Consider the following 22,253-nt stretch of genomic DNA (forward strand, 5'->3'; position numbering starts at 1 on the left):
TTGTTCATAAAATCTGCAATTCTACCAAAAAAGACTGAATCATATAGTTTCAAAAGGTGAATGTTATGGTGCATAAATGAGATCTCAATAAAATTATTTTTTTTTAAAGATTTTATTTATTTATTTGAAAGACAGAAATCACAAGTAGGCGGAGAGGCAGGCAGAGATAGAGGAGGAAGCAGGCTCCCTGCTGAGCAAGGAGCCCGATGTGGGACTCAGTCCCAGGACCCTGGGATCATGACCTGAGCCAAAGGCAGAGGCTTTAACCCACTGAGCCACCCAGGCGCCCCTCAATAAAGTTATTTTTTAAAAAGATATACAGTACGGGGCACCTGGGTGGCTCAGTGGGTTAAGCCTCTGCCTTCGTCTCGGGTCATGATCTCAGGGTCGCAGGGTCAAGCCCCGCATCAGGCTCGGCTCAGCAGGGAGCTTGCTTTCTCCTCTCTCTCTCTCTCTGCCTGTCTCTTTGCCTACTTGTGATCTCAATTGCTCTGTCAAATAAACAAATAAAATCTTAAAAAAAAAAAAAAAAAGAGGGGCACCTGGGTGGCTCAGTGGGTTAAAGCCTCTGCCTTTGGCTCAGGTCATGATCCCAGGGTCCTGGGATCGAGCCCCGCATCAGGCTCTCTGCTCACAGGGAGCCTGCTTCCTCCTCTCTCTCTCTGCCTGCTTCTCTGCCTACTTGTGATCTCTGTCTGTCAAATAAATAAATAAATAAAATCTTAAAAAAAAAAAAAAGATACACAATACAAAGCAAACCCACTGATGGTCATGTGGAGAACTGATAAACGAAGGGAGCAATAACCCCATATCTGTTTTAGTACACTCGAGAAATAAGCCATCCTCACCACCCTGAATCAGCTGCCGGGCCATAAACAAAGCAGTAGAACCAGTAGCACAGTTATTGTTGACATTTATTATAGGAATTCCAGTCAGTCCCAAACTGTGATAGATAGACCTCTGCCCACAGGTAGAGTCACCTGTATAGAAAAAGAAACAAAACTGTAAAATCTGCAACATGGGAATTTACGAAAAAACTGTTATGCAACATGACACCCCAGTACAGGGTTTTTTTTTCCTTCAGTATTGTGCCTTTGTGCATATAATACAGGCATAGCAATAAACCACTGACATCTTATTCAGAAACAGTTTTTGCATTAAGCATTATTTACATTCCAAATAGGAAAAAATCCTTGAAACATGTATATGTGTACTTTCTTTACATGTCACAGATGTAGGAAAGTAGAGAAATGACCAAGTAGTAGCAAACAATTCAATGTGGCTAGGACTGCATGATAAAGGAAGCCATGCTTCATTTCTACTTCAGGATATAAATCTTTAAAACTACATCAATGGATTAAAAGGCTATGAAAGCCTTTTCTTCATAGAAAGGCTCTACAACTTCAAAAAGTTTAAAAGATCCTGTATGGCAGGGTGTTCCAGAAAAACAGTGATCCAAGCTGAAAACACTTTGAGTCCCTTTCCCCTGTAACACGGGCATCAAGGCAGACATGCTGGAGCAATAGGATGGGAACATCCAAAGAGACAGACTTTCCAGAAGTCTTCAGGAAAAACAGCAAGGTTCAGGACCTTCTTTTCAATAAATACATTATGCATCTCTTTGACCTAGTAAATTTCCCCTTGAGGATGCTCTTAATATATTAAAATCTCAAAAAAAAAACCACAGATAAGCACAAAGATTCATCTATAGTAATGCTTAGTATAGTCTTTTATGATAAACAGTAGATTATATGATATATCTATTCAATGGAATTTTATCATTAAAAAAAAAAAGACCAAAGAAACTCTTTATGATATAATTTGGAACAGTAGCCAAGAACTACTAAGTAAAGAAAAAAAATCAAGATACAAAACAGTGTGTTTATTATGTTACCATGTGTGTAACAAAACAAAGGGGGAAAGGGAACTTACACAGTCACACATACTTGGATATGTACAAATCACCTCTGCAAAGACACACTAGAAATTAGTGAAACTGACTGTCTAAGGGAAAGGAACCAGGAGACGGGAAGATAGGAATAAGAGTGAAACTCTCCATCACATAATCATTCACCTTTGGTATTTTTGTACCATGTAAATATTTAATCTATTCCAGAAAAAAAAATTATTTTAAAAAATGTTAATGATAATATAAGAGAAAACTTAATGGGGAATATGGATTGTCCTAAATTGAGAAAACTAGGTTACCCAAAAGTACTAGGATCCTTCTTTTTGGTGTTTTTTTTTTTTTTTTTTAAGTTTTATTTATTTAAGTAATCTCTACACCCAACATGGGGGTCAAACTCACAACCCAGAGATCAAAAGTCTCATGTTCTTCCAACTGAGTGAGCCAAGCGCCCCAGGATCTTATTTATTTCTTTTTTTTTTTTTTTAAAGATTTTATTTATTTATTTGACAGAGAGAGAGATCACAAGTAGTCAGAGAGGCAGGCAGAGAGAGAGGAGGAAGCAGGCTCCCGGCGGAGCAGAGAGCCCGATGCGGGGCCCGATCCCAGGACCCTGAGATCATGACCTGAGCCGAAGGCAGCGGCCTAATCCACTGAGCCACCCAGGCGCCCCTCTTATTTATTTCTTTAAGAGAAAATTCTATGTGCATGCATACTCACATGCATTCATATCTACTGAAAGATAACATCAAAAAATTAATAGTAATCACTTCTGCACTGGACAATGGGATTAGAGGGCACTTTTTTCTTGTGTTTTTCTGTTTCTTTCATTCTTTCTTTTTTTTTTTTTTTTACAATTAGTATATACTCTTTTCCTAATTAGGAAAAAGTTTAATGAAAAAATTTTATTGGGGGTGCCTGAGTGGCTCAGTGGTTGAGTGTCTACCTTCAGCTCAGGTCATGATCGTGGGGTCTTGGGATAGAGCCTGGCATCGGGCTCTCTGCACAGTGGGGAGCCTGCTTCTCCCTCTCCTGCTCCCCCTGCTTGTGCACACGTGCGTGTGCTCTCTCTCTCTGTGTCAAACAAATAAGTAAAATCTTTAAAAAAAAATGTATTGGATACAAAAAAGTCAACAAATACAAATTTTTAAGATAACAAATAACAAAAATTTATCTTCTGAATAGTAATTATCTTTAATGGTAGAACTATGGGTAATTTTTTCTTCTTTATGGGGCTCCTGGGTGGCTCAGTGGGTTAAAGCCTCTGCCTTCAGCTCAGGTCATGATCTCCAGGTCCTGGGATCGAGCCCCACATTGGGCTCCCTGCTCACTGGGGAGCCTGCTTCCTCCACTCTCTCTGCCTGCCTCACTGCCTACTTGTGATCTTTCTCTGTCAAATAAATAAATAAAATCTTTAAAAAAAAATTTTTTTTTTCTTCTTTAAAGATAAGCAAAGCTTTATAATTTATCTCCTGTTCTGGCAATAAACAATGGCAAAAAACATATATTAAACTAGGCTGACACATAAGGGAAATCTAGGGATGATGGAAATAAGACTCTAAATCCTGAGTTTGGAGGGTTAAAATTCACAAGTGCTTCTGCATTGTTTATGAAGTTGCAGCTAGATTAGGTGAAACATTTTTAAAATATATAGTTTATTACATACCATAAACGTAGCCAATACATGCCTGTTCCACTACTGAATAAGGGATCTGGGCATCAGCTAAAGCCTTCTGGGCTATAAAAACAAAAGAGTTTTATCAAACAGTGCATTGAGTATTTGCTTTAGGAAGATCAAATTAAGTTTAGAGTTTTCCCAGAGTAGATCGATCTCTAAATAATCTGTGTCCAAATCAAAGGACAAATCCTTCATCAAGTCATCTCAGATCGCTCCATTCAGAAGTAACCATTTCTCCCTCTGAGCTACTACTTTTTCACACCTCCTTTTTGATACTTAACATTTTCTGTCCTAACTGTATATCTAACTATAAATATATTAAAATCCCAAAGTCTTAAAGCTCCTTAACCTCAAGATCCTTACTCATCTCTGTGGCTCCACTGCACATCTAAAAGACAAAATCGGAAAGAATATCATTATTGTGGGGGAGAAGGGGAGACTCCTACAGAGCCCTCTGATGTCCCAGCAAACAGCTGGACAATACATAAAATTACAGGCCACTGTTTGCCCTGGCTGCTTAGTTAAGAATGCCCAAGCTCTTTTCTCTTTGTCCTTTCTAATGAATTATTAGGCAATAGTCTGTATAGGTTCTTCTCCCTTGACCCAGGCTTCTTTTTATGGTTGCAAGGCTCCACAATCAAGATAGATGATACAGTAACTCCAATGTTCAAAGATCTAAATTTCCTCTATTACCTGCTTCTTTTGCCAAGTCAGGGTAGTCTCTTGAATTCTCAAGTCCAGGCTTTATGAACTAGAAATATGGAAGAAGATCAACAAATAGAAGCAAATATAGTTAGATTTTTCTCACAGCAGAGGACTGCAAAAATTCATTTACCAATTAATTTATTTTTTTTTAATTTTATTTATTTATTTATTTATTTATTTATTTGACAGAGAGAGAGATCACAAGTAGACAGAGAGGCAGGCAGAGAGAGAGAGAGGGAAGCAGGCTCCCTGCTGAGTAGATAGTCCAATGCAGGACTCAATCCCAGGACCCTGAGATCATGACCTGAGCCGAAGGCAGTGGCTTAACCCACTGAGCCACCCAGGTGCCCCAATTTACCAATTAATTTAAACAAAAACATACTGAGCACCTATATACAGGCCTTGCCCTTGGGGAGCTTCTAGTCCAGAGGAAATGGGCAATTATACTATAGTGTCCTTAAGTACTGAATAATTTGGGGAAGAAAACTACCTAGTCTCAGAAGGAGGACTAGAAAGGCTTCCCAGAGGAACTAACATTTAAATTAATCTTTAAGAGTGAGTAGGAGTTAGCCAAGTAAGAGAAAAGAAAGTTCTAGGGCAAAGACCTAGAAGTGAGAGAATATGGCTCAATCTAGGTACTGTAAACAATTTCATGTTGCAGAAGTTGAAGCACAGGGGCACCTGGGTGGCTCAGTGGGTTAAGCCACTGCCTTCGGCTCAGGTCATGATCTCAGGGTCCTGGGATCGAGTCCCGCATCGGGCTCTCTGCTCAGCAGGGAGCCTGCTTCCCTCTCTCTCTCTCTCTGCCTGCCTCTCCATCTACTTATGATCTCTTTCTGTCAAATAAATAAATAAAATCTTTAAAAAAAAAAAAAAGAAGTTGAAGCACAAATAAGATTTGGCAAGTGACAGGGACAGAAGAGTAACTTGAGACCAAATGATGATAACTACTAATACTTATTGGGCACTTACTTTGTTTTGCATTATGCTAAGCCCTTTTCATGTATCAATTTATTTAATTCTCACAATAATCCTAAAAGGTAGGTACTATTATTATCATCACTTTACAACAAGAAAACTAGGGTACAGAGAGATTAAGTAATTTGCCCAAAGACACGTAGCTAATTAAGTAATGAGGCTGAAATTTCAGACAGTCTGGTTCTAGAGCCAACTCAAAAGGGACCTTATATGCCTTCCTATGATGTCGGGGCTTTATCCTAAAAACAATGGATTTTTCTTTTTTATAAAGAGACTGGGGGGTACCTGGGTGGCTCAGTCAATTAAGTCATTTAGCTCTGGTCCTGATGCCAGAGTCCCAGGATGGAGCCCCAAATCAGACTCCCTGCTTAGTCTCCCTGCTTTCCCTGAAGTGAAGAGCCTGCTCCTTCCTCTGCCTCCACCGCTTGTTTTCTCTCTCTCTCAAATAAAAACATAAATAAATCTTTAAAAAAGAGAGAGAGCCTGGGCGGGGGGGGGGGGGGGGATGAGATACCGCTACTCACCCATTAGAATGGTCAAAATCCAAATACTGACAACACCAAATGCTTTAAAGGACAGGGAGCAACAGGAAGGCTCATTCATTACTGGTGGCAATGCAAAATAGTACAGCCACTTTGAAAGACAGTTTGGCAGTTCCTTACAAAAAGTTAAATATCCTCAGGCGCCCAGGTGGCTCAGTTGTTAAGGGCCTGCCTTCAGCTCAGGTCCTGACTCTGGAGTCCTGGCATCAAGCCCTGTGTTGGGCTCCCTGCTCAGCAGGGAGTCTGCTTCTCCCTCCGACCTTTACTCCATTTGGTTACTTACAAGTTTTGGCAGTTATTTAAAAATTACTATAGGGATGCCTGGGTGGCACAATCGTTGGGCATGTGCCTTCAGCTCAGGTCGTGGTCCCGGGGTCCTGGGATTGAGTTCTGCATTGGCTTCCTTGCTTTGCGGGTGGCCTGCTTCTCCCTCTCCCACCCTTCCTGCTTGTGTTCCCTCTCTTGCTGTCTCTCTGTCAAATAAATAAATAAAATCTTTTTTTTAAATTACTATAAATATCCCTGTGTGGGTTTTTGTGCGGGCATAAGTTTTCAACTCATTTGCATAAATACCAAGGAGCACAGTGGCTGGATCATATGTTAAGAGAATGTTTAGTTGTTGTCGTTTTAAGATTTTGTTTACTTGTTTGAGAGGGAGAGAGCACATAATGGAGTAACATAGGTCTTTTGTCAAAGTGAAGTGGTATAACTTGAACTTTCCAAAAGTGGGGGATATCTGCAATGAAGCAAAGGTAAGTACAGGGCTCTGCAGGAAAGTCAGGAGGATCAAGAGACTTCTTGGAGAAAATGAACTGGTCTTTTAAAAACGAAAAGAAAAGAAAAAAAAAACGCAAAGAAGTCAAGTACAAGTAGTGAGAACAAGAGGAGAGGCATAAAACAGTGTGGGGTGAAACTGACAGCAGTTTGGCATTAGCAGAATGCGGGAGTGGTGAGGGTGACAAGAAATGAGAGCGGAGGACCCTGGCTTCCTAAGAACCAAGCAGAGTACCACATGAGGAACAGAAAGGAGGTCAGAAGATCCAGAAAACATGCCACTTGTGCCGAGCCACTTAACATCACTAACGTTTCTCCTCCCCATCCTCGCTTCTAACTGTAAAGGGATCCTACAGGAGAGTATTCCTGGGTGTGCAGAGCGGGGACAGTCCCCACCTGCTTTCCTTTCCACGGCAAGGAGGATGTTGCCTCATCAAAGGTCCAAATACCTTGGGATTCCACTCAAAATCAAAGGAAGTGTGGACTCTGTGGGGGCGTCCGTCACCAACTCCGACCCAGGGAGAAAAGGGAAGGAGGAACGAGAAAGAAATGACTGCAGGAATAACCCCCAGACATGACCACACTTCAAAGACAACCCTAAATTACAACCCCTCCGAGTCGCCAACATCGAAGAAGCCGTGGCTGAGCAGTGGGATGCCCGGGACCCCCTCCCCGTTGGAAGGACAAACCACTGGACAGAGCCTGGCCCTGAACTGGGCCCCCGTTTCCCGGTCCCCTCGGGGCTCGCCTACATCCCGGCCTCTCCCGGACAGAGCCGAACAGGGAGCCCGCCTGCGGGTCTCCCCGGGTCTGTTTACCTTGGTCATCCCAACCCCCACCACGAACACCAGGCGCTGGGGCAAATTCTGTGAGGGGACCGGAAGCATGACGCTGGTCGTGCAGGGCGGAGGCGCGTGCAGAAAGTCCTGAAGCAGCTGACCCGAGCGCGTACAGACTGAAGCGGCGGCGACACCCGCTGTCTTTCAGAGCCAGGGGCGGGGCAGGAGGCGGGGAGGGGGCGGAAGAGAGACTGAGACAGAATGTGAGAGAAAAAGGAAGGGCGCTTGCGCGCGCGCAGAGACAGAAGCAGGGCGCGTTCTTTGCGGGGGGGGGGGGGGGGGGGGGGGTTGAGTAGTTTTTTTGTCCGCGAAGTTCTGGCCCCCGGCTCACGAGCGGGTCGGAGAGGAAGTCCACATCAAACATCGGAAAAAAGCTTTATAACCTAGTACAGCTATTCGAGTTTAAGTCCTCTATGATGAGAGGGAGTATGGTCTGGAGTAGGGCCTAATGAGAGCAGGGGTTGGCCGGAAACCAGATGCACAAAACGGTACCCTGAGAAAAATTCGTGGAGTGTTGTAATTGTTCTGTATCCTGTTAGTGTTGGTAAGAGTCAGCCCTAGAGTTGTACAAGAGCGTGGGGAGTATTTTACTGTATGTCTAAAACAACCAAAATTCACTTAATAACCATGCGACTGCCTTTGTTAATCCCTGAAACTCACTCTTGTTTCACTCCAGCAAATTATGCCCAGAAACTGAGATACGTCTTTCCCAATAGTTTGTGTAGCACAGGTTCCCTGTCGGGATTCTTACTTATAGCTAATATTTCACAAGCCTGTAGCATACAGGTTAATGTTTCTCAATAAGCTAACAAAGAAATACCCCAGGGGTGCCTGGGTAGCTCCCACGGTTAGGTTAGGCCTCTGCCTTCGGCTTGGGTCCTGATCCCAGGACCCTGGGATTGAGGCCCCGCATGGGGCTCTCTACTCCGTGGGGAGCCTGCTTCTCCTGCTCCCTCTGATAGCCCCTCTCCCTGCTTGTGCTCTCCTCCTCCCCTCAAATAAATAATCTTTTTTAAAAAAATTTTAAAAAAAAGATTAATTACATTATAGTTCTAGGCAAAAAGGAGATGAAATAAAGTCCAAGTTTAGTTGTGATGTGCTGTCTACCAGTTGGTCCTCTGTGAATCAGTCCTTCCAACTAAGCTGGGAATCAGCTGCCAGCTTAGGTTCCTTGCTGCTGAGGCATACAGCTACCTGGCACTCTGTTGACCACTGCCTAGAAAGACTAGCCTTGCCAAGGTAGGAAAAGATGCCTTTCTCTTCCTCAGACTGTTGTGCCTTTAACACCGCTGAGGCCCAAGAGTGTAGTTGGCCACCACGGGAACAAGTGTATCAAGATCAAGATCAAGATCCTCAGAGATCTGTTCAGATCAGCAAAGAGTAACCTTGCCCAGACTGAACATTCTAGCAAGTCCTCATAAATTCTTGGTATTTAAAGTTTAAATGTCCATTATGTCATAGTTGCTTCTCCGTATGTTCCTATCTATAAGCACTCAGTAGCACACCACTTTGGTTGCTCTCAATCTCATATGGCCTCCCAAATTCACTCTTAGATCAAAACAAGTGCATTTAAGTCATAAACAAGTGGATTTGAAATCTTAACAAACCAACACACAGTTTCCATATGTTGTTTTGTGAGGATGAAATGAGGCCAACAAAACCTTTAGCATTTAGTAGAAGGTATGTATATATACATGTAAGATGATTTTTATTTGCTGATTTTGAATTTACAAATTTGCCTACTCACAAAAATTTGCTTATAACCCCAAAAGCAATACTTAAAGAGCTCTTGTGGTGGCAAAAAAAAAAAAAAAAAAAAAAAAAAAAAAAAGAAAAAGAGAAAAAAAGAAAGAAAGAAAGAAAGAAAAAAGAAAAATTGAGTTGCCCCAGGCATCTGTTCCCAGCTGAGGTTGAACAATACCAAGCCCCGTCTGCTTTCTTATTTCAACTCCCTTGCTGCTAATGAGTGTCTGTCTCCTGATCTATTTAGTGCCACGTTTCATGTTTTTGTGCTTCTTGTTTGTGCTTCTGCTGTTCAAAATGGCACATAAGCATAGTGCCTGAAGTGCTGTCTAGTGTTCCTAAGTGCAAGAAGGGCGTAATAGGGGCCCATACTCTGATCTCTGCTGGCGTCCCTGTGGCAGGCACTCCCCAGGAAGAAGGGAAGCTTGGGAGAGGAGACCAGGTTGCCTGTCACCCAGGTCCTCCAGCTGTATTGCCTTGCATAAGACGTTCATGTTCATCAAGCTTGCCTGCACACCCACTCTCATCCGAGTTGGATCCAAAATTACATCAGACCGTTACTTTATCAATGTTAATCTTGTGCAGAGGCTAGGACTGGAGAGGTAATAGCAGTTACAGAAGTTAAGTAAACTCACAAAGGCTCTACAGTATTTAACGGGACCCAGAATGGTGTGTTTCAATAATCCAAAGGGCTTTTAAGACTAGTTTCAGATCAGCAGAAACTTTGATACTGCTGCCAAATTTATTGATGCAGGTGCTGCAACAGTGGAGCGTCTGTTTCTGGTGCTGGTATTCTTTGGCAGCCTTATCATCGGTTATGCCAGAAAATTTTCACTGAAGTAGCAGCTGTTGTCACATGCTATCCTGGAATTTGCCTTGTCTGAAGCTATGGGTCTCTTTTGTTTGATGGTTGCTTTCTTGATTTTGTTTGCCATGTAGCAAATTATTGCTCAAAATGTTGGCATTCATATTAATTACAGATGTAATTCTGTGTATCTTACTGTGACTCTGAAAACTGTAGTATTGGTGTTGTGGAAATAGATGTTATTTCCAAAGTCATTTCATTAAAGATGAAACTTTAATTTTTGCTGTGATTTGTACTTACCTAAATTTAGATCGTCACAAAGAAGAATATGCATTCAGACAGATGCTGTACAAGTCAGAGGAAACTACAGCAGTTGCCCCATGAAGAAAAAGAGCCAGTGTTTTTAAAATTTTATTTATTTGACAGAGAGAGAGAGATCACAAGTAGGCAGAGAGAGAGGGGGAAGCAGGTTCCCCGCAGAGCGGAGAGGCCCATGTGGGGCTCGAAAGAGCCAGTTTTTATGAGAATTCTTTTATCCAGTATTCTGTACCTTGTAATTTATAGTCTTTGGGTTATTCATATAGAAGAGAAATGAGTGTTTTCAGCTTCTATGGAATATGATTAATTAAACCAAGATAGTTAATTGCTAAAAAGAAAAAAAGGAGGTATGATATGCCTTATGAAGAAAACAGGTGTTGGATAAACTTAGTTCAGACATGAGTTACAGTGCTATTGGCCTTGAGTTCAATGTTAATGAATCAACAATATATAATAAATAAGGTGCCTTTAAACAGAAACATAAAACAAGAAATGTTATGTATTGATAGGTTGACAAAACCAGAGGCTTGCAGAAGTCTAACTCTGCATTTTTCCTATGAGCAATGGCTCAGTATTCACTAATTAATTGTTCACAGCAACTTTTAGAATGTAACTACTACAAAAAGAGATGCTCTGTGTGTGTGTGTGTGTGTGTGTGTGTGTGTGTGTGTATAAAGAGGTGCCTTCCTGCCCTAAGGGTCTGTGATAAGAGCCTCTTACAAATCTCTGTGGCATAAAGCATCAGAACAGCTGGAAGTTCACTCCCTCTAGGAAACCTCCTTTAATTGTTCCTATGACCGTTCATCCAGCAGAAACTCCTTGGCTGAGGAGCCATTGGGCAGGAGGGGAAACCAGGGTAGGTTTAAGGAAAGACCAAAGGAAGAACTTGTGGCAAGTTAAGGTGTTTAAGGTGTTCTGAGGCTGAACATGCTGCCTCTGCGGGGGCTGAGTCCCCTGTCTCTGGGAGAAGGGATGTGTTCAAACTGATGCTGACTGGTGTCAGGGATACTGCAGGAGATAGCCTTATACCAGGAGGGAAATTGAACCAAATGGACCTCGAGTTCACAGGTTATTTTCACTATTTCAAAAAGCGTTATAGAAGTTATGTGGATTAGGGGCGCCTGGGTGGCTCAGTGGTTTAAGCCGCTGCCTTCGGCTCGGGTCATGATCTCAGGGTCCTGGGATCGAGTCCCACGTCCGGCTCTCTGCTCTGAAGGGAGCCTGCTTCCCTCTCACTCTCTCTGCCTGCCTCTCTGCCTACTTGTGATCTCTCTCTGTCAAATAAATAAATAAAATCTTAAAAAAAAAAAAAAAGAAGTTATGTGGATTATACCCACCATACCACCTCCAATAAAAATTGCCATAGTTTCAAAGCATCCACATCCGGACCCCATTTCCTACTGAATCAGAGCCTCTGGGAGAAGAGCCTAGGCATCAATATTTAGAAAGATTCTTCCAGGTGATTCTAAGCGCCCACTGCGTTAGGTAAAGAACTACTGGGCTAGGACTAGGTCAATTTAGTAAAATCCCCAGCTGCTCAGAGAATCTCCCCCTTTCCTGCCTATCCCTAGCCTAAAGCAAGGCACTGAAGAAGCTTTTACTAAGTGTGAAGTTCTTTCCTGAAACTCGGATTAGCCAATAAAGACAGCAATGTGACTGGCCGATAAGCCAGGGTTACCAGTCCAATAGAACAAGTGCAAAGGCCAGATTAATTATTATCGAACAAATGCTCACTGTCCACTGGACGTTGGTTTCAAAACATAAAACCAAGACGCCGGACTCTGAGCCCGCCCGCCCACCTCAGGGTCAGGCGGCTGACCTGCTTTAGGGCAGGAGGTCGGGTCACTCTCGAGGCTCCTTATAGAAGCTGACGCCCTGGTGCGTGGCAAGGGCCCAACACAGAACTCCTGCGTGTTGGGCCCCAAAGGCAGCGGGAAGGGAGGCATTCCCGTCAACAGAAAGCTCCACAGCACGTGCAGACTCAGGCCATCAAGCCCCTCCAAGGCCACCTCGTCCAACAACGACACCAGTATACCCTTTACTACTTCAGTTTGCAGCGTCCCGGGCGCCTGCGCACCAAGACACTAAGGGCCCCCAGTCGCGTTTACGCACAACAACCCCAACGCGGGTTGAACCTAAATATCGGAGGAGTTCCTGAGCACCCGGGTGACGTCACGCGCTTTGGGGGCGGGCTCAGCCCGTAAGGCTCCACCGCCACTGGTCCGCAACAAGGCAGTAACCAGGGGAACTGCAAACACTGTAGGGTCCTCTTCCGGTTCGAGCACCCGAAACCCCGCCTCTAGGGGTGGACGTGGCTCGGGCAGTTATTCTCCGGTCCCTCCTGAGGCTCCCTTGGGCGGAATCCTATGCCAGGGAGCCTGGGCTATCCCTGCCAGACCCAGGGTGGTCTCTGGTCAGAGGGAAAGGGAGCCTTACTAGTCCGGGATGGGAAGAAGAGGCTAGGGGGAGTGGTCAGTGGTTTGCCCACTGTGCCCATTGAGCTGTGTTGGTGTAGGAACCCGGTACACGCGGGGGGAGGGGGGCGCTCAGAAATGGTTTAAAGTGGAAAGGAGAACTAGAAGTCTGAAGGGGGGATCTTGTGTGTTTGTCGGATGTGGAACTGTGAAATCTGGGAGTTGGTATGGGGTAAAGCTGTCATCCTGGGGAGTGTGGGTGTCAGCTACTGGGAAAACGGAGTTGATAAGGTAGGTGGGGGAAGAAGAGGGCATGCCCTCTTTCTGAGCTTGGATGTTAATAATTAGTACTCTTCAGACTCAGGAACCCTATAAGCGCGGTGAAGCAACACCTGGTTAGGTTTCTTAACAGCCCTTTGAGGTCAGTGGTGTTACCCTGTTTTGCAAATGAAGAAACTGAGGCTCAAAGAAGTTAACTTGCCCCAAATCAAACAGCGGCAAGAGGCAGAGTGAGAAAGAACCCCAGATTCTTTTCTCTGGAGCTAAATTACAGAGTTTGAGATTTGAAGTAGGTTTCAGGGGTCCTTCATGCCAGACGCTGCAAATGCAGGTATCTGCAGATATCTGGGTTGGATTGGGCTGTACCTGAAAATCAGTTCCCCCTTTGAAGGGAAAGCTCACTCCGCTCCAACTGATTTTTTTTCCTGGGACACTTCTCTAAAACCATGACAACCAATCAGTCTGACAACCGGATGGCCAGATACCTCCTCTGGGCCACTATTTAGGGTTCCCTGAATCTAATCATAGAATTGACCATTGAAAACAAAAAATAGGCTGCTGGGATCTCATTTTGAAGGTAGGAGGACTAATGTCTAGACAGACAGTTAGGGTCTGTGCTAGAATCCAGATCATTTTTTTCATTTCATCACTGTCCCAGAAATTTGTTCCTTGTATCCACTTTATGTAGTGGGAAATTTTTTGTTTAATTAAACAGTCTGAAAGGTACTTGTAGCAGATAGAGGGAGATGGAGAAACAGCCTACCCTCCCCCCAGCTGGGGTGGGGGAGGCGGCGGATGCAGGACTGGATCCCAGGACTGGGGATCATGACCTGAGCTGAAGGCAGTCACATAACCAACAGAGTTACCCAGGTGCCTCAGGACACTTTTATGCTCTTACCTCAAAAGAGTTTTGTGTATATTATATCTATGATATTTACCATATCAGAAATTAAAGCTGAGAAAATCTTTTTTTCTTTTACAAGATTTTATTTCTTTATTTGACAGGCAGAGATCACAAGTAGGCAGAGAAGCAGGCGGAGAGAGAGAAAGGGAAGCAGGCTCCCTGCTGAGCAGAGAGCCCAAATGGGGCCTGGATCCCAGGGCCCTGGGACCACGACCCCAGCTGAAGGCAGAGGCTTTAACCCACCAAGGCACTCAGGCGCCCCAAAGCTGAGAAAATCTTAAAACATTCACTTATCAGTTATTTAAGAATAAAAGTAAACTTGGGGGGCCTGGGTGGCTCAGTTAGTTAAGCATCCAGTTCTTGGTCATGATCTCATGGGTTTTGAGATCCAGCCCCATGTTGGGCACCATGCTCAGTAGGGAGTCTGCTGAAGATTCTCTCCTTCTTGGGGCACCTGGGTGGCTCAGTAGGTTAAAGCCTCTGCTTTTGGCTCAGGTCATGGTCCCAGGGTCCTAGGATCAGAGCCCCGCATCAGGCTCTCTGCTCAGCGGGGAGCCTGCTTCTTCCTCCCTCTCTCCCCTGCCTCTCTGCCTACTTGTGATCTCTGTCTGTCAAATAAATTAATTTAAAAAAAAAAAGAGAGGCACCTGGGTGGCTCAGTGGGTTAAAGCCTCTGCTTTTGGCTCAGGTCATGATCGCAGGGTCCTGGGATCGAGCCCTACATTGGGCTCTCTGCTCTGCGGAGAGCCTGCTTCCTCCTCTCTCTCCCTGCCTGCCTCTCTTGCCTACTTGTAATCTCTGTCAAATAAATAAATAAATTCTTAAAAAAAAAAAAAAGATTCGTCTTTCTGCCCTTCCTCACACTTGTGTACTTGCTCTCTCTAAATAAAATAAATCTTTAAAAAAAGTAACCTGTTACTTCTGAATATAAATAATAGTTTAGGGGTGCCTGGGTGGCTCAGTGGGTTAAACCTCTGCCTTCGGCTCAGGTCGTGATCTCAGGGTCCTGGGATCTAGCCCTGCATCAGGCTCTCTGCTCAGCGGGGAGCCTTTCCCCCACGTCTCTCCCTCTGCCTAATCTCTGCCTGTCAAATGAATAAATAAAATCTTAAAAAATATATATTTTAATGAAAAACAGCTATGCCTTTCCCCCCAAAAAATTAGTAGGAAGAGTAGCATTATTTTACATTGTCTCAAATCTGTTCAATATCTGGCTTGATAGAAAATAGCCAGACTCTTATTTCTGCTTCAGCAACCAAACTGTTGTGTCTTTTGTGTATATGAAGACATTCTGGTCTAACACAGATTTTAATTGCCTTTTCAAATAACTGTGGACATTCTTTTTTGATACTATATCACAAACTTAGCAAGTGGTAGTTTCTTGAAAGGTATGTACGGTGTGACTTCTGAAACCATATTGGCAAACTTTTGTACTGTTACATTAAAATCCATTGGTTTATCTTGCCCTTTGTTCTGATATTTTACCCATGTATAATTTTATTACATTAGGCATTGGTCACTTGGAAAATGTTGGCTCACTGGGTTAAGCAAATCTTCCAAATGTTGACATTTCAAATTTCATAATGTAATATCAAGTAGAATGTCACTGTACAATAATCAAGAAAATCACATTTGTTAATATCATCACCTATCTCATTTTTTAGAAAAAAGTTTAAGCTGCTAAACTCAAGGTAGTAGAAACAAGTTTTCATTTGGCCAAAAAATACTGTCAGTTGTTTTGTTGAAGGGAAAGACTCACCTTTTTGTTGTTGTTGTTTTGTTGAAGGGACAGGCTCACCATTTTTTTTTTTTTACATATTTGAGAAAATGTCTGTGAAACACCAAAATCTGAATAACTGTAGTTTGTTAGCTGTTCATTCAAGTGAAAATGACATTCTGTAACCTATGTGGCTAGCTCAGCTGGTAACTCAAACAAGCACACGGGTGTTTTCTGGGATCAACTATTATACTTTGGCTTATAGCAGAAGTGCTTGATGTGTACTTTCCATTTTGTCACACAGAATATTAAAAATATATGTACTCGAGATGAAATTGAATAAAATTAATTTTTACTATTTCATAGGAAAAAAAAAAACAAAATAGATGTCCATGGAAGTAGAGAGGGACTAGTATGATAATAAAAGTTGCTGTTAATGCTGAAAAGATTGGGAAAGAACATTTCCATTTTCAATGTGGAGGACTAAATAATCAAAAAATTCTGCCAAGGCATCTGGGAGTTGATTGAGCGGCTGGCTCTTGGTTTTGGCTTGTGTCATGATCCCAGGGTCCTGGAATTGAGCACCATGTTGGGCTTCATGCTCAGTGGGGAGTCAGCTTGAGGATTCTCTCTCCATCTCCCTCTTGCCCTGCACGCCCCACTCACACACACTTTCTCTCTCAAATAAATCTTTTAAAAAAGCTTTCCTGCCAAGAAACACCCAGAAATGCTGGATAAAATGCAATAAGCATTCTTTTAAATGCATACAGTATGGAGGAGGAGCGTTTTTTCTTTTAATTTTACACTCATCTGTACTATTTGAATGTTTTGACTTTGTATATTACTTTTTAAAGACTATTTGAGAGAGAGAGAGAGTGAGCGAGTGGGAGCATGAGATGGAGGGAGGGGCAGAGGGAGAAGCAGACTCCCCACTGAGCAGGGAGCCAGACATGGGGCTTGATTCCCAGGAGCCCAGGACCCCAGGACCCTGAGATCATGAACTGAGCCAAAGACAGACAGATGCTCAATGCACCGAGCCACCCAGGTGCCCCTGTGTATTATTTTTATTTTTGCTATATCATATCTTTAATTTTTGTCAGTGTGTTCTGTTTTCATTTTAATTATTTTTGGGGTAGATAATACTCAACACAGGAATTAAGATTCAAAAGTATAAAAGGTCAAACTGTCAAAATTCTCCCTCCTACCCCTATTCCCAGTTTTCCAGTTCCTCTCCCCATCCTAGAAATATTTTATGTAACTACAACCAAATACATATATGCACACTTGAGTAATGTTATCCCCCTGTATAATACAAACTTTAGCTTTCTTTACATGCTATTTCAAATCCTGAATTTTTCATACAACAATAGATTTTTTAGATTATATCAGTGCATAAAGAGTTGCTTGTGTTTTTGGTTTTTTTTTTTTTTTTTTTCATAATTACCTAGTGTTCAGTTTATGGATGTACCATATTTTATTTAATCACCTGTTGGTGGATATTAAGATGGTTTTCAGTGGCACCTGGGTGGCTCAGTCAGTTAAGCATCTGCTTTTGGCTGGGTCCTGGGATGGAGCCCCACGTAAGGCTCCTTGCTCAGCAGGGAGCCTGCTTCTCCCTCTCTCTCTTTCTCTGCCATTCCTCCTTGTGTTCTCTATCTCTGTCAAATAAATAAATAAAATCTTTGAAAAAAAAAGATTGTTTTCAGTCTTTTGCTATTATATGTTGTGCTGCAATGTGCATGTATCATTGCATACCTGTGTGGGTATGTCTGTGGGTTAAATTCCTAAAAATGGAATTTGTGGGTCAAAAGGAGGTGATTGATAGTTCTGGTATATATTGTCAATCTCTTTCCATTAAAGACATTCCTACAGCAGTGTGAGAGTATTGCCTATATTCTTTTACAACTAAAACAATAGTTTTAAAAACTTATAATTTGGAAGAGATTACCGAGGAATTACTTCTGCTTAAAACCAGCAGGACTAAAAAGGACAAAACTGTTATTACCTATAGCCATATTGTTATTACCACTGTTCTATCCCCATTGCCCCTCTGCTGATTTTCCTTGGAGTCCCAGGAACAATAATAATAATGTACAGGAAGGGGTGCACCTTGTTATTTAAAAAAAAACAGACACCAGATTTCCTTGTTATTTTAAAAACCAGGCACCAGGGGCGCCTGGGTGGCTCAGTGGGTGAAAACCTCTGCCTTCGGCTCAGGTCATGATCCCAGGGTCCTAGAATCGAGCCCTGCTTAGGACTCTCTGCTCAGCAGGGAGCCTGCTTCCCTTCCTCTCTCTGCCTGCCTCTCTGCCTACTTGTGATCTCTCTTTTTGTGTCAAATAAATAAATAAAATCTTAAAACAACAACAACAACAACAAAAAACCAGGCACCAGATTTCCTCTCAACAGAAGAAATTCTATTACTGATCTATTAGTTTGCTAGTGCTGTCATAACAAAGTACTAGAGATTGGGTGGCTTAAACAACAGAAATGTATTTTTTCATTTATAGAAGCTGGAAGCCTGAGATGAACGTGTCAGCAGGGTTGATTTTGTCTAAAGCCTCTCTCCTTGGCTTACAAATGGCCATCTTCTCCCTTTATCTTCACAGGGTCAATCCTCTATACTTATCTGTGTCAAAATTTCCAAGTCTTATAAGGACACGACTCATATTGGGTGAAGTTTTACCCTAGTGACTTCATTTTAACCTAATTACTTTTTAGTTTTTTAAAAGATTTTATTTATTTGATAGAGAGTGAGAGAGCACAAGCAGGGGGAGCAGCAAGGAGAGGGAGAGGGAGAAGCAGGCTCCCCACTGAGCAGGAAGCCTGGATGCAGGGCTTGATCCCAGGACTCTGCCACCCAGGCACCCCTTAATTACTTTTTTAGAGATCCTATCTCCAAACACAGTCACTTGTGATGTAGTAGAGAATAGGCCTTCAACATTTGTATTTTGGGGGGGACATAATTCAGTCCACAGGAGTCAGCATTAACCTCATTAAGTATGAGAAGTAGAATCCCACAGTTGCTCCTCAGCCTTTCTTTCTTATGCAGTCTGTCTCTGTTACTTAAGGAGTGAATGAACTGAACTTGTGTTCAGTAATATATAGAAAAGGGACACAGAGGGCTAGCCAGATGATCCATAACCTGAATTACTGCAAAGACAAGGGATCAAAAATGACTAGGAATGCTATATACCACAATTAATATTTTAGGTCACAGAGAGGAACTTAGAGTTTCCCATTAGACTCAGGAAGGAGATGAGAGACCATTTTTGTTTAAACCTTAATGGACTTTGTAATGACCCCCAGCAAGCACCATTGGCTTTAAAAAGAGGAGATTAAAAAAAAAAAAAGAGCGGATTTTTAAAAGATTTTATTTATTTATTTGGCAGACAAGAGATCATAAGTAGGCAGAGAAGCAGACGGGGGTAGGGGGGCCCGGGAAGCAGGCTCCCCGCCGAGCAGGGAGCCCTATGCAGGGCTCCATCCCAGGACCCTGAGATCATGACCTGAGCCCAAGGCAGAAGCCTAACCCACTGCACCACCCAGGCGCCCCAGGGATTTTATTTCTAGATCACCTAACGGTCCAGCTATTGGTTGGAGGCGTGGAACGCTAGTGACTTTGGGGTCATCAACAAGTGAAAGGTGGGGGAGGGAGAGTGTGCACTGAATACTCTTTATTAATCCACCCACAATGAACTAAACAGGGCCATTGACAACTTCTGCAAAACCAGTTTGGGTGGATAGTTGAGCAGAAGCTAGGGACTCAAATTCACAAATATTATTGCAATCTAATATTGAGCATAAAATTGGGATTATTGAGATGTAACTGAGCAGTGAGGGAATGAAGTCCATGAATGTAGACAATGTCAGAATGAATAAATGAAATGACATTTTAAAAATTAAACATTTATTGGGCATTTATGTAAGCAAGGTTTACACACCCCCATTCAGTCATCATAATACCACCATGACATAGTGACACAGATCTTCTTCAGGAAACTCTAGCCACACTCCTCTGAGCCCACTTCTCTACTAGGCCTCAACCTTGGCCTACAAAGACTTAAACACAAATATAATTTCTAGCAACTCCAGGCCACATTCCTAAGACGACCCTAGCCTCCCTTAAAGTGCCTGCATGAGAAAATATAAGCCAGTGGGGCACCTGGGTGACTCGGTTTAAGCCTCTGCCTTCAGCTCAGGTCATGATCTCAGGGTCCTGGGATCGAGCCCCACATGGGGCTCTGCTCGGTAGGAAGCCTGCTTCCCCCTCTCTCTGCCTGCCTCTCTGCCTACTTGTGATCTCTCTGTCAAATAAATAAAATCTTTAAAAAAAAGAAAAAGAAAAAGAAAATTGGGGCAACTGGGTGGCTCAGTCATTAAGCACCTGCCTTTGGCACTTTCCCTGCTGTATTCCTTCTCTGTCTCTGTCAAATAAATAAATAAAATCTTAAAAAAAAAAAAAAAACAACTAATGATGTCCTATATGTTGGTTAATTGAGCATAATAAAAATAAATAAAAATAAAAGGCTAAGAATTAAAAGAAAATATAAGCCAGTTATAGAAATTAATAAGAGAAACCTTACTAAACGCAGTCAGGGGCACCTAGGAGGCTCAGTCATTAAGTGTTGCCTTTGCCTCAGATCATGATCCCAGAGTCCTGGGATGGAGCCCCTGTTCAGGCTCCCTGCTCAGTGGGAGGCCTGCTTCTCCCTCTCCCACTCCCCCTGCTTGTATCCCTTTCTCACTCTCTCTTTCTCTGTGTCAAATAAATAAATAAAATCTTAAAATAAAATAAAAAAATATAAAATAAAATACAGTCAGGAGGCGAGAAGGGGGGGAGCTCTGGTGCCATACCACGGGAAATCAATGACAGAACTGTCAATTATAGACCCACCAAAAGAGGACGTATATTTTATTTTTTTAAAAGATTTTATTCATTTATTTGACAGAGATCACAAGTAGGCAGAGAAGCAGGCAGAGAGAGGAGGAAGCAGGCTCCCTGCTGAGCAGATCCGGGGATCTTGACCTAAGGATCCTGGGATCTTGACCTGAGCCGAAGGCAGAGGCTTTAACCCACTGAGCCATCCAGGCGCCCCAGGACGTACATTTTAATCTCCTTCAAGAAATCCAGTAGGTCTGCAGCTCAGCGGATGAGAAAACCTCATTAGCCAGAACTCTTGCTTTTCTCCAATGGGTTTTGGTTTCAAAACAACCCCTCCCAACTTCTCCACAAAATTCCCTTTCTCTCTGTTGGACTAGCCTATGATTGTTTCCTGTGGCTTGTTTGTCCCAAATTGCAATTCTCCTATATTCCCAAATAAACTTGTTTTTGCTGGTAAAATAACTTATGTTTAAGGTCAACACTGCCAAAAGAATTTACTGCTTCTTCCAGCCAATACCTGGAGACAACCCCCACTCCCGCCACCCAACCCTCCACCCCCAATCTGTGGGAGCACAAGGGTGGATAAGCCTGCATTAGCTAACACAGACAGGTTTCACGTGGCCAAACAAACATCTTCCATGATTTTGTAATTTTTCACTTCCCTGACTCTATTATACAGGCCCGGCTCACCCACCTCCATATTTCCTCCCTCTCCCTTCAAAACTCTCAGTCGCTTCTGTAAACACAGAAGTTTAAGTCCAGTTCACACCGGACAGTCCCTTTTGCTGTAGAGTATTATCTATTAGTGAGTAAAACCTGTTCTCACTTTAACTAGCCTCCTCCTGTATCTTTGACAGTAGTCATTATTATGTTCCCCGTTTTACTGATTAAAACACTGACCCTTAAAGAGGTTGGCATCCTTGCCCAAATCACGCAGCGGAGCGGGTGGGCTCCGCCTAGCCAGGGTTCCAAGTCTCCAAAAGGCAAGCGGCGTGGAGAAACGCTCTGGGCTGTGCGCCCCTAGGTGGAGCAGTTGCGAAAACCAGGGACACAGCTGCGAGCTCTCCCCGGGGTGGACGGAGTAGTGGAAGGGCTCCTGGCACCTTCCCAGCCTGCGCCCAGATGCTGCGCGCCCTCACCAGCGCCCTGCGCCTTCCAGGCCCCTGGAGACCCCTTCGCACCCGCGGCTGCGCCTCCCATGGAGCTACCCGGGACCGGGAAATCCAAGTGCGCGCCCTAACCGGCCGCGACCAAGGTAAGTGCGCTGTTGCGGGGAGCGCCAAGGGGTCGCGGGGAGCGCCAAGGGGTCGCGGGAGCCAGGGCCAGGGGGCCCACGACAGCGGAAAGACACCGGTAAGGGGAAGGTGGGCCGCTCAGTGCGTTTGAGGAGTTGATCCCCAGCTGCGGTTTCCCAGTCAAGGCTCCCCAAGCCTTTCCGAAGGCTGGGGAGGTGGGTGACCACCCTGCTAGCAGCCCCGACCCTAACTGAGGTGGAACTCTAGGTCCGTTCAGTCCCCCACTGGGGGGCTGGGGGCTTTGAAGGAGGAGAGGAGAACTCGCTCAAGGATAGTACGAGGCACCCACCGCCAGCACCAGTACCAACGCTTCCACCCCAGTAACTTTAAATAAAAGGCCCTAACCCTCCCAGCCGAGTCCTGGCTAGGTTCCAGAGGGGCGAGGCGGCCGAGCCAATCCGCCAGTGGGGCGGACCAAGGAGGAACAAGAGCGGAGCAGAGAAGGGGTGGGAGCTGGGCATGTCGCCCGGC

General features: G+C 43.8%; 2 protein-coding genes across 6 annotated transcripts in view; one reads left to right on the forward strand and one right to left on the reverse strand.

The window, feature by feature from the left end:
* Positions 1 to 7,558, reverse strand: part of SCP2 (sterol carrier protein 2) — a 110,528-nt gene extending 102,970 nt beyond the window's left edge. Inside the window, exons 1-4 of the mRNA XM_046007295.1 lie at positions 7,402 to 7,558; positions 4,278 to 4,335; positions 3,573 to 3,644; positions 849 to 980 (exon numbers count right to left, since the gene is read on the reverse strand). Of these exons, the coding sequence (XP_045863251.1) occupies positions 849 to 980; positions 3,573 to 3,644; positions 4,278 to 4,335; positions 7,402 to 7,470 (331 nt within the window). The 5' untranslated portion in view covers positions 7,471 to 7,558. The remainder of the gene's footprint in view (positions 1 to 848; positions 981 to 3,572; positions 3,645 to 4,277; positions 4,336 to 7,401) is intronic.
* A 13,872-nt stretch (positions 7,559 to 21,430) lies between these two features.
* ECHDC2 (enoyl-CoA hydratase domain containing 2) overlaps positions 21,431 to 22,253 on the forward strand; it is a 31,211-nt gene continuing 30,388 nt past the window's right edge. For 2 of the 5 annotated variants that reach the window (XM_046012855.1, XM_046012877.1), the window contains exon 1: positions 21,438 to 21,742. In XM_046012855.1, coding sequence (XP_045868811.1) covers positions 21,610 to 21,742 — 133 coding nt within the window. In that variant the 5' untranslated portion in view covers positions 21,438 to 21,609. Of the gene's footprint in view, positions 21,743 to 22,253 lie in introns of all 5 variants that reach the window. The other 3 variants (XM_046012886.1, XM_046012870.1, XM_046012861.1) reach the window with 3 other exon arrangements.

Source organism: Meles meles, chromosome 1 (genome assembly GCF_922984935.1).
Source record: "Meles meles chromosome 1, mMelMel3.1 paternal haplotype, whole genome shotgun sequence".
Taxonomy (NCBI): domain Eukaryota; kingdom Metazoa; phylum Chordata; class Mammalia; order Carnivora; family Mustelidae; genus Meles; species Meles meles.